The sequence below is a fragment of the Chiloscyllium punctatum genome, chromosome 11, assembly GCF_047496795.1.
Source record: "Chiloscyllium punctatum isolate Juve2018m chromosome 11, sChiPun1.3, whole genome shotgun sequence".
NCBI lineage: Eukaryota > Metazoa > Chordata > Chondrichthyes > Orectolobiformes > Hemiscylliidae > Chiloscyllium > Chiloscyllium punctatum.
Genome location: NC_092749.1, coordinates 71,663,309 through 71,674,693, shown reverse-complemented (window position 1 = coordinate 71,674,693; position 11,385 = coordinate 71,663,309). Strand labels below are relative to the sequence as shown.

Sequence of the window (11,385 nt, the reverse complement as noted above, 5' to 3'; positions counted from 1 at the left end):
AGGAGGGTGGGGGTGGGGAGGGAGTAGCATAGAGTACAATGGTGAGTGGGGGGGGGAGATGAAGGTGATAGGTCAAGGAGGAGAGGGTGGAGTGGATAGGTGGAAAAGGAGATAGGCAGGTTCGACAAGTCCGGACAAGTCAAGGAGACAGTGCTGAGTTGGAAGTTTGAAACTAGGATGGGGTGGGGGAAGGGGAAATGAGGAAGCTGTTGAAGTCCACATTGATGCCCTGGGGTTGAAGTGTTCCGAGGCAGAAGATGAGGCGTTATTCCTCCAGGCGTCTGGTGGTGAGGGAGCGGCGGTGAAGGAGGCCCAGGACCTCCAAGCGGCAGGATAGATCGAGTGAATCCTTAGAAGAGTATAAAGGAAGTAGGAGTATACTTAAGAGGGAAATCAGGACGGCAAAAGGGGACATGAGATGGCTTTGGCAAATAGAATTAAGGAGAATCCAAAGGGTTTTTACAAATACATTCAGGACAAAAGGGTAACTAGGGAGAGAATAGGGCCCCTCAATGATCAGCAAGGCGGCATTTATATGGAGCCACAGAAAATGGGGAGATACAAAATGAGTATTTTGCATTAGTATTTACTGTGGAAAAGGATATGTAAGATATAGACTGTAGGGAAATGTCCAGATTACAGAGGAAGAAGTGCTGGATATCTTGAAATGCATAAATGTGGATAAATCCCCAGGACCTGATCAGGTGTACCCGAGAACTCTGTGGGAAGCTAGAGAAGTGATTGCTGGGCCTCTTGCTGAGGTATTTTTGTCATTGATAGTCACAGGTGAGGTGCTGGAAGACTGGAGGTTGGCAAGCGTGGTGTCACTGTTTGAAAAGGGTAGTAAGGACAAGCCAGAGAACTATAGATCAGTGAGCCTGACCTCGGTGGTGGGCAAGTTGTTGGAGGGACTCCTGAGGGACATGATGTACATGTATTTGGAAAGGCAAGGACTGATTAGGGATAGTCAACATGGCTTTGTGCATGGGAAATCATGTCTCACAAACTTGACTGAGTTTTTTGAAGAAGTAACAAAAGGATTGATGAGGGCAGAGCAGTAGATGTGATCTATATGGATTTCAGTAAGGCATTTGTCAAGGTTCCCCATGGAAGACTGCTTAGCAAGGTTAGATCTCATGGAATATAGGGAGAACTAGCCATGTGGATACAGAACTGCCTCAAAAGAAGTAGACAGAGGGTGGTGGTGGAGGGTTGTTTTTCAGACTGGAGGCCTGTGACCAGTGGAGTACCACAAGGATCGGTGCTGGGTCCTCTACATTTTGTCATTTACATAAATGATTTGGATGCAGGCATAAGAGGTAAAGTTAGTAAGTTTGCAGATGACACCAAAATTGGAGGTGTAGTGGACAGCAAAGAAGGTTACCTCAGATTACAACAGGATCTTGACCAGATGGACCAATGGGCTGAGAAATAGCAGATGGAGTTTAATTCAGATAAATGTGAGGTGCTGCATTTTGGGAAAGCAAATCTTAGCAGGACATGTACACTTAATAATAAGGTCCCAGGGAGTGTTGCTGAACAAAGAGACCTTGGAGTGCAGGTTCATAGCTCCTTGAAAGTGGAGTCGTAGGTAGATAGGATAGTGAAAAAGGTGTTTGGTATGCTTTCCTTTATTGGTCAGAGTATTGAGTACAGGAGTTGGATGATCATGTTGCACCTGTACAGGGCATTGCTTAAGCCACTGCTGGAATATTCTGGTCTCCTTCCTAATGAAAAGACGTTGTGAAACTTGAAAGGGTTCAAAAAAGATTTACAAGGATGTTGCCAGGGTTGGAGGATTTCAGCTATAGGGAGAGGCTGAACAGGCTGGGGCTGTTTTTCCTGGAGTGTTGGAAGCTGAGGGGTAACCTTATCGAGGTTTACAAAATTATGAGGGGCATGGATAGGGTAAATAGGCAAAGTCTTTTCCCTGGTGTGGGGCAGTCCAGAACTAGAGGGCATACGTTTAGGGTGAGAGGGGAAAGATATAAAAGAGACCTAAAGGGCAACTTTTTCACACAGAGGGTGGTACGGGTATGGAATGAGCTGCCAGAGGAAGTGGTGGAGACTGGTACAATTACAACATTTAAGAGGCATTTGGATGGGTATATGAATAGGAAGGGTTTGGAGGGATATGGGCCGGGTGCTGGCAGGTGGGACTAGATTGGGTTGGGATATCTGGTCGGCATGGACGGGTTGGACTGAAGGGTCTGTTTCCACGCTGTACATCTCAATGACTCTATGACTAAGCGGCCGTGAATCATTGGAGTTCTACACTTTGCAGAGGGACTGGCTGTTCTGTGGTTCAGTATATTTCAATATTGAAACGGATATGTGTTTGAGTTGGATGCGCATCCAGGGATATTCAGAAACAAATAGCAGAAATCACGGGTGGGGGGAAAAACAAGTCAGCAGGTCTGACAGCATCTATGGAGAGAAATCAAAGTTAACGTTATTTAGATATTTAACAGATATTTAGATATTTGTGTCGAAAAGTACATTAGAAGACGTTTAAGCCTTGATAGTGTTGAAGAGCTGAGCAGGTTCAGGGCCATTTGGCCTTCAATATTGCTATCTATATTTCTCATGTTTCGCCAAATTATTTGTCTCCCAGTCTCTGGGCTTCAAAGCCCATCACATCATTCTGGAATCTGACTCTGGTTCCTCGGTTTCCATGGTAACCAGTTCACCCAACTTCCTGTGTTACATTTTAACCCGTCCGGGCTGTGAAAGACAGCAGCTTGGGGGGGGAGTGTGGGGGGAATAGTTTTAATAACGGCTCTGCTGTTTTCCGGCGATCGCTGCGGTTGTTGTGGTGTAAGCACTTCGGTGAAGTTTGATTTCCTGGTGTTTTTTTTTCCCCCTCCGGTGAAAATCGATGGAGAAGCTGCGGAGAGTTCTGAGCGGCCAGGACGATGAGGAACAAGGTCTGACGGCGCAGGTAAACCCTCAGCTGCTGCTGCGGCGGCCCCCGGCCCCCGGCCCCGGGCCCCGGGCCCCGGGCCCGCGCGGGAACTCATGGCGCAGCAGCTGCAGCCCGAACAGGAGCAGTGGCTCCCTCAGCCCGACCGCTCTCCTCTCCAACACATTCCAACCTGCAACCCTCAACCTCCTCCGCCTACCCTCTTTCATCCCCATCCCCCCCCTCAAATATACTGTCCTTGACAAATTCCCAAAATGGAGTAAAAAAAAATTAGTCTGACCACAGTGTTTCTTACATCCAGGGGCCTTATGAAATCAATTCCTTTCCTCTTTAACACTCGGTCTCGGTTGCTCAATAAACTGCAAATTGTGTCTAAGGAAGCAAGTAACACGCTTTGAAACTTCTGCTATTGAATTGGTTGCAAGGAAACGCCAACAGTGGAGCTAACAACATCGGGAAATTGATGGGATACTGAAGGGAGAGTACAGGGAGTTAGGCAGAATTTTAAAAAGGAGGTCCTCGAGGGTAGTAATATCTGGATTTCTCTGAACTAGTGAGGGTGGGAATAGGAGGATGTAGCGTATAAATGTGGGTGAGGAGTGACTTGTGTAACAAGGACAGATTGCACTTGAATTGGAAAGGGACTAATGTAGTGGCAGGGAGATTTGCTAGAGCTGCTCAGGAGGATTTAAACTAATAAGGTGGGGGTGTGAGACCCAAAGAGAGAGATTAATCTGAGACTGGTACAGTTGGGAAGAGGGGCAAGTTAAACAGTCAGGAAAGATGGGAACAAAGCAGAGAATGAGGTAGGACTGATAAATTGAACTACACTTACTTCAATGCAAGAGGCCTAATGGGGAAGGCAGATGAACTCCAGGTATGTTTAGGAACATGGGACTGAGATATCCTAGCAATTACAGAGATGTGGTTCAGGGATGGGCAGGGCTAGCAGCTTAATGTTACAGGATACAAGTTCATGAGCAAGGATAGAAAGGGGGGGGAAGAGACAAGGGGAAGTGACGTTTTTGACAAGGCATAACATTTAAGGGTGTACTTAGCGAGGATATTCCTGGGAATACATCCAAGAAAGTCATTTGGATAGAAATGAAAAATTAGAAAGGGATGATCACCTTATTGGATTCTACTATGACCCAATAATCAGGAAATTGAGAAACACATTTGTAAGGAGATCTCGTTATCTGTAAGAATGATAGGGTGATTGTGGTAGGGAATTTTAACTTTCCAAACATACGCTGGGACTGCCATAGTGTTAAGGGTTTAGATGAGGAGGAATTTAAGTGTGTACAAGAAATTTTCTGATTCAGTATGTGGATGTACCTCCTAGAAAAGATGCAAAACTTGACCTGATCTTGGGAAATAAGGCAGGCCAAGTGACTGAGGTGTGAGTGGCAGACCGTTCATAATTCTATTAATTTTAAAGTAGTGATGGAAAAGGCTAGACCAGATTGAAAACTTAAACTTCTGAATTGGAGGAAGGCCAATTTTGATGGTATTAGGCAAGAACCTTCAATATTGATTGGGGATGGATGTGTGCAGGTAAAGGGATGGCTGGAAAATGGGATGCCTTCAGAAATGAGATAACGAGAGTCCAGAGACAGTATGTTCCTGTTAGGATGAAACGTGAGGCTGGTAGGTGTAGGGAGTGTTGGATGACTAGAGAAATTGAGGTTTTGGTCAAGAAAAAGAAGGAACTATATGTCGGGTGTACACAGATGAGATGGAGTGAATGCTTAGAGTATAAAGGCAGTCAGGAGGGCAAAAAAGGGGATATGAAATAGCATTGGTCAAATACGGTTAAGGAGAATCTGAAGGGATTTTATAAGTATGTTAAGGTAACTAGGGAGAGAATAGTGCCCCTCAAAGATCAGCAAGACAGCCCTATTTGTGAAACCGCAGGAGGTGGGGGCGATATTAAATGAGTATTATGCATCAATGTTTGCTGTGGAGAAAGACATGAAGATATAGAATGTGGGGAAATAAATGGTGACATTTTGAAAACTGTTGATATTACAGGTGCTGGATGTCTTAAAATGCATAAAGGTGGATAAATTCCCCAGGACCTGATCAGGTATACCCTAGAATTCTGTGGAAAGCTAGAGAAGTGATTGCTGGGACCCTTGCTGACATATTTGTATCATCGATAGTCACAGGTGAAGTGCTGGAAGACTGGAGTTCTGCTAATGTGCCACTATTTAAGAAGGGTAGTGAGCAAAAGCCAGGGAACTATAGACCAGTGAACCTGACATCGGTACCGAGCAAGTTATTGGAGGGAATCCTGAGGGACAGGATTTACATGTATTTGGAAAGGCACAGAATGATAGGGATAGTCAACATGGCTTTGTGTGTAGGAAATCATGCCTCGTTAACTTGATTGAGTTTTTTGAAGAATTAATGAAGAGGATTGATGAGGGAAGAGCAGTGGATGTGATCAATATGGACTTCAGTAAGGCATTCAACAAGATTCCTCAAGGTAGACTAGTTACCAACGTTAGATACAGAACCTTGAATTGGGTGGACGTGGGTGGCACGGTGGCACAGTGGTTGGCACTGCTGCCTCACAGCGCCAGAGACCCGGGTTCAATTCCCGCCTCAGGCGACTGACTGTGTGGAGTTTGCACGTTCTCCCCGTGTCTGCGTGGGTTTCCTCCGGGTGCTCCGGTTTCCTCCCACAGTCCAAAGATGTGCAGGTCAGGTGGATTGGCCATGCTAAATTGCCCATAGTGTTAGGAAAGGGGTAGATGCAGGGGTATGGGTGGGTTGCGCTTCGGCGGGGCGGTGTGGACTTGTTGGGCCAAAGGGCCTGTTTCCACACTGTAAGTAATCTAATCTAAAAAGCAACCAGCTCAAAGGCAGAAGTCAGCGTGGTGATGGAGGAATTGATTTTCAGATCAGAGGCCCGTGATTAATGGTATGCTACAAGGATTGGTGCTGGCTCCATGGCTTTTCATCATTTATATAAATGATTTGGATATGAACATAAGGAGGTATAGTTAGTAAGTTTGCGGATGACACCAAAATTGGAGGTGTAGTGGACAGCTGTGAAGATTACCTGCGATTACAATGGGATCTTGATCAAATGAGCCAATGGGCTGAGGAGTGGCAGGTGGAGTTTAATTTAAATGAATGCATTTAAATTAGGTGCTGCATTTTGGAAAGGCGTATCAGGGCAGGACTGGTACATTTAATGGTACCATCCTGGGGAGTGTTTCTGAACAATAGACCTTGGATGCAAATTGGATGGTGGGTGGGGCTGGATAGGTAGTGGGAAGGTAGATGGACAGGTAGGGCAGATCGAAAAAGGCAGTGCCGAGTTGGAGGGTTGGATCTGGAATGAGGAGGGGAGATTTGGAAACTAGTGAAGTCGATGTAGTGTGGTCAAAGTGTCCCGAGGTGTAAGATGAGGTGTTCTTCCTCCAGTTGGCGGTTGGCTTTGATTTAGCGGTGGACGAGGTCCAGAACTTGCATGTCTTTGGATTGGGAGATGGGGTTGAAGTGGTCAGCCACAGGACTTGGGGGGGGGGTTGTTTGGTGCATGTGTCCCAGAGATGTTCCCTGAAACACTCTGTGGGATGGTGTCTTATCTTCCCAATTTAGATGAAATCATTTTGAGAGTGAAGGATGCAGTAGATGATGTGGGTGGATGTGAAAAGATCCTTTGGGACCTTGGATGGAGGTGAAGGGAGACGTGTGGGCGCAGGTTTTACATGTCGTGGTGGCAGGGGAAGGTACAGGGTGTGGAGGGTGGGTTAGTGGGGGCATTGACCTAACAAGGAAGTTGTGGAGGGAATGGTCTCTGCGGAGTGCAAATAGAGGTGGTGGTGGAATCTGCGTGTAGGTGGTGTAAATGATGGAGGATAATACGCTGTATTCAAAGAATAGTGAGGTGGAAGGTGAGGACCGAATATTCTATCCTTGTTGTGGTTGGAGGAGTGGGGTCAAGGACAGTGGTGCAGGAAGTGGAGGGTATTGTTGATCATGAGGGAGAGGAAATTGCAGTCCTTGAAATAGGCAGGCTTGTGGGATGTTCTGGAGTGTAATTGCTCCTTCGGGGAGCAGATACAGCAGAGGAATTGGGAGTAAGGGATCGTGTTTTTACAGCAAAGAGGGTGGGAGGAGGTGTAGTTAAGGTAGCTCTGGGAGTCAGTGGGTTTGAAACAGATGTCAGTGCTGACTCAGTCACCAGAGATGGAGACAGGGATGTCCAGGAAGGTGAGGGATTGCCGGAGATGGTCCATGTGAACTTGAGGTCAGTGTGGAATGTGTTGGTGAAGTTGATGAACTGTTCAGCCTCCTCATGGAAACACGAGGTGGCGCTGATACAGTCATTGATGGAACGGAGGTAAAGTTGGAGAATTGTGCCTGTGTAACTACAGAAGATGGACTGTCCCATGTGCCCTACGAAGAGGAAGGCATAGTTGGGGCCCATGTGGTTGCCTGTGGCTACCCCTCTGGTCTGATCGAAGTGGGAGGATTCGAAGGAGAAATTTTGAGGGTGAGGATGCTCAAATGAATCTGATTTGCTTTGAGATTTTAAAAGCAGCTGAACAGAGACAAAAAAACCCTGCAGGTTCTGGAATCCAGAGTAGACAAACAAGAGGTTGGAAGAACATAGCAAGCCAGGCAGCATCAGGACATGGAGCAGTTGATATTTCGGGTCAAGACCCTTGATCAGGATTGGGGAGGGGGAAGGGAAAGAAATAGAGGGAGGGGAGTGGGTCTATGGGAAAGGTAAGTGGGATAGCGGTAGATGGATGCAGGTAGGGAGTTATTGGGTTTGTAGGAACTGTGGAGCAGATAGGTGGGAAGGAAGATGGACAGCTATGGTCTGGTCAAGGAGGTGGGGAGGAGAGTAAAGGCTGGATATGGCATGAGGTTGGGTGTGGAGAGTATTGAAGCATGGAGGTGGAATGAAAGGGAGGAGCCAGGACTGGAAAGGAAGCTGGGGGATGGGTTGAAAGGTTATTTAAGTTCTTCAATTTCAGTGTTGAGTCCTCTGGGCTATAGACTGCCCAAGCGGAAGGTGAGGTGATGTTCCTCCAATTAGCAGTCTGACTCACTGTGACAATGGAGGAAGCCGAGGGTGGACATATCAGAGAGGAAGTTGAAATGGCCAGTGACCGGGAGATCAGGGTGGCTGTTCAGGGCCTGGTGATGATGCTCGGTGGAAAGGTCACCAAGCCTACGTTTGGTCTCACCGATGTAGAGAAGACTGCCTCCAGTGCTCCTGATGTAGTAGGCTAGGTTGGAAGCGATGCAGTCCTGGAAGGACTGTTTGGGGTCCTGGATGGAGGTGAGGGAGGTGGTGGAAGGGCAGGTCTATCTATTTTGGTTACGGGAAAGGTGCTGGGGGAGTTGGAAGGGTTGGTGGGGTGTGTGGTGCAAACCAAGGAGTGGCGAAGTGAATGGTCCTTGTGGAAGGCAGAGAGAGGTGGAGAGAGGAAGATGTTCTGGGTGGTTATGCCTAATTCAAGATGGCATAAGTATTTGAGGATGATACGTTGGATGTGGAGGCTGGTGGGCTGAAAAGTGAGGACAAGGGAGACCTTATCTTTAGTATGTTTGGAGCAGGATGGGGGTTTAGAGCAGTGGAACTGGGAATGGAGAAGGTGTGTTAGAGGGCTGTCTGCAGGGGAAAAATTGTCATTGGAAATAGGACATCTGAGATGCTTGGGAGTGGAATGTCTCCTTGTCAGAACAGATGCAAAGGAGATGGAGGAATTAGGAAATCAGGTGGCATTTTTGCAGAATAAAAGATGGGAGGAGGTAACTCCAGGTAACTATGAGAGTGTTGGTTTATAGTAAATGTCAATTCATAAACTGGAAATAGGTCAAGAAAGGGGAGGGAGGTGTCCGAGATGGACCAAATGGATTTGAGGGCAGGAGAGAACTTGTTAGCGAAGTCGATAAACTGTTGCCTCACAGCGCCAGAGACCCGGGTTCAATTCCCGCCTCAGGCGACTGACTGTGTGGAGTTTGCACGTTCTCCCCGTGTCTGCGTGGGTTTCCTCCGGGTGCTCCGGTTTCCTCCCACACTCCAAAGATGTGCAGGTCAGGTGAATTAGCCATGCTAAATTGCCCGTAGTGTTAGGTAAGGGGTAGATGTAGGGGTATGGGTGGGTTGCGCTTCGGCGGGGCGGTGTGGACTTGTTGGGCCGAAGGGCCTGTTTCCACACTGTAAGTAATCTAATCTAATCTAAAAACCTGGATGCAGGATGCAGCACCGATATGGTGATGTAACAGCAGAAGAGTAGGGGAACAGACAGGTGTATGTATTGAAGTGGAACTGTTCAACATGACCGACAAAGTGGCAGGCGTAGCTAGGACATATGCGAGTGCCCATGGCTACTCCCTGAATTTGGAGAAAGTGGGAAGAATTGATGGAAAACGTTGAGGGTGAGGACTAATTCAGCAAGGCAGAGAGTATTGGTGGGGGATAAATTGGAGAGGAAAAAGCTGAGGGCCTGCAGGCTGTCATTGTGGGATATGAAGGGATATAAGGAGTGCACATCCATAGTGAAGATGAAGTGCTGGGCGCCAGGGAACTTGAAGTTTCCGAGGAGATGGAGGGTGTGGTTTATGTCCCAGATGTAGGTGGGAAGTGCTTGGAATGAGGGGGAGAGAATGGAGTCGAGTTAGGAAGAAATGAGGTCGGTTGGCCAGGACCATTGGTCTTGTGGATCTTGGGGAGCAAATAGAACCAGGCAGTGCGGAGCAGGGGAACTGTGAGGTCGGAAGCGGTGGAGTGGAGATCACCGGAGATGATGAGGTCATGGATAGTGTGAATGACTTTGGCCTGATGGGCCATAGTGGGGTCATGCTCAAGCAGGAGGTAGGATGTGGTGTTGAAGAATTGGCGTTTGGCCTCTGTGACATAGAGGTCAATCCTCCAGATTGCCACTGCCCTGCCTTTGTCAGCGGGTTTGATGGCGAAACAGGCATTGTTGTGGAGAGAATGGAGCACTGCGTGTTTGGAGTGGGTGAGGGGGATGGCAAATTGAGGTGGTTGGTCTCTTGTTGTCAGTCAGCAATAGCGAGGTCTAGGGTGGGTAAGAGGCTGGGACGGGTGTCCAAGAGGAAGGGAACGGTTGAAGGTGGGAGAAGGGGTCCTCGGAGAGTTGAGAGTCTTTATCAAAGAAAATGGGCACGGAGGTGGTGGAAGAAGACCTCCACATCGTGGCAGGCATGGAACTTGAGGTAGGGGCAGAGGGGCACAAATGTGAACCCTTTACGGAGGACAGACCATTCTGCCTCAGAGTTGAAGGTTGGGTGAAAGTGAATATGCAGCAAGGCTCAGGTGGTGTTTTGGCAGGCTCTCGAGATTAAAGGAGATGTGGGAAGGGGGTGTCGCACGCAGTGGGTAAGGGTTGGACATGATGCAGTGGGGGAAAGTAGTTGTGCGAGGGTGGTGGACTGGGGATGGGATGGAGGATTGGATGTGGGGAGAGGTGTGGGGGAGGAGAGGTAAAGATGTACATTCTGTGACACTGCAATCCTGTTGCTATAAATCCTGTGTCTTAAGATTCTGCTCCACAACCACTTGAAAAAGAAGCTGCGCTTCGCAAGGTAGTGCCTCCAAAAAAACCTGTTGGACTATAGACTGGTGTTGTGTAATTTTTAACTTTGTCCACTCCTGGTCTACAAATGGTAAAATTTTACTACATTTGGAAACCCTATTTGCAACATATGGCTAACATATTGGTCAATGATACTCTAACAGGATCAGTTATCGTCTCAAATTAAAAGTAAAATCTTGCAGATGCCAGAATAAAGTAAAATCAGACTGCTGAAGAAATCATCAGGTTTCTTTCAGCATCTATGGAGAGAGAAACAGATGCCACCAAATCTGTTGGACTTCTCCATTTTGTTTTTATTTCTGTTGTGTTGGGGAGAGATATCAGAGAATGTCCAGTTCTGAGTTCAGCGGTACAAGTAACCTTATATTTAGAGTTTTACCACACATGTGGAAGAGGCCAGAGACTGCTCCACACATGGAGCCCAGTTGCCCGCTTAAATATGGCTCAGATCGGAGGGAAAGTAAGCGACATTCTGCTTTCTCCATCTGAATGCGGTATTTTTAGACAATTTTATGACAATAATTATGTGCAACATTGATGTTATTGTTCCATCCCCCAATCTATGCATCGAATCCTATAAAACACCTGATCAGTGATGGACAGCCCTAGGCCCTCCATGATCTTTGATACTTTGGGTATGAGTTTGCTCATTGAGCTGGAAGGTTCCGTTTTAGAAGATTCATCACCATACTAGATACCATCATAAGTGAACCTCTGGTGAAGTGCTGGTGTTATGTTCCGCTTTCTACTTGTGTGTTTACGCACCCAGAAACCTTAGCCACTGTCAACTATATCAGAGACATCTCTGAAACTTCTGCTAGATTACTCGGATCTCTTGGCATCATGGTAGCCCACAAACTCACCAAC

General features: G+C 47.2%; 1 protein-coding gene across 1 annotated transcript in view; it reads left to right on the top strand.

Annotated features, from left to right (window-relative positions):
• Nucleotides 1–2,736: 2,736 nt before the first annotated feature.
• The window catches only part of sft2d1 (SFT2 domain containing 1), a 70,473-nt gene continuing 61,824 nt past the window's right edge, over nucleotides 2,737–11,385 (top strand). The window contains exon 1 of the mRNA XM_072581031.1: nucleotides 2,737–2,941. Within this exon, the coding sequence (XP_072437132.1) occupies nucleotides 2,879–2,941 (63 nt within the window). The 5' untranslated portion in view covers nucleotides 2,737–2,878. The remainder of the gene's footprint in view (nucleotides 2,942–11,385) is intronic.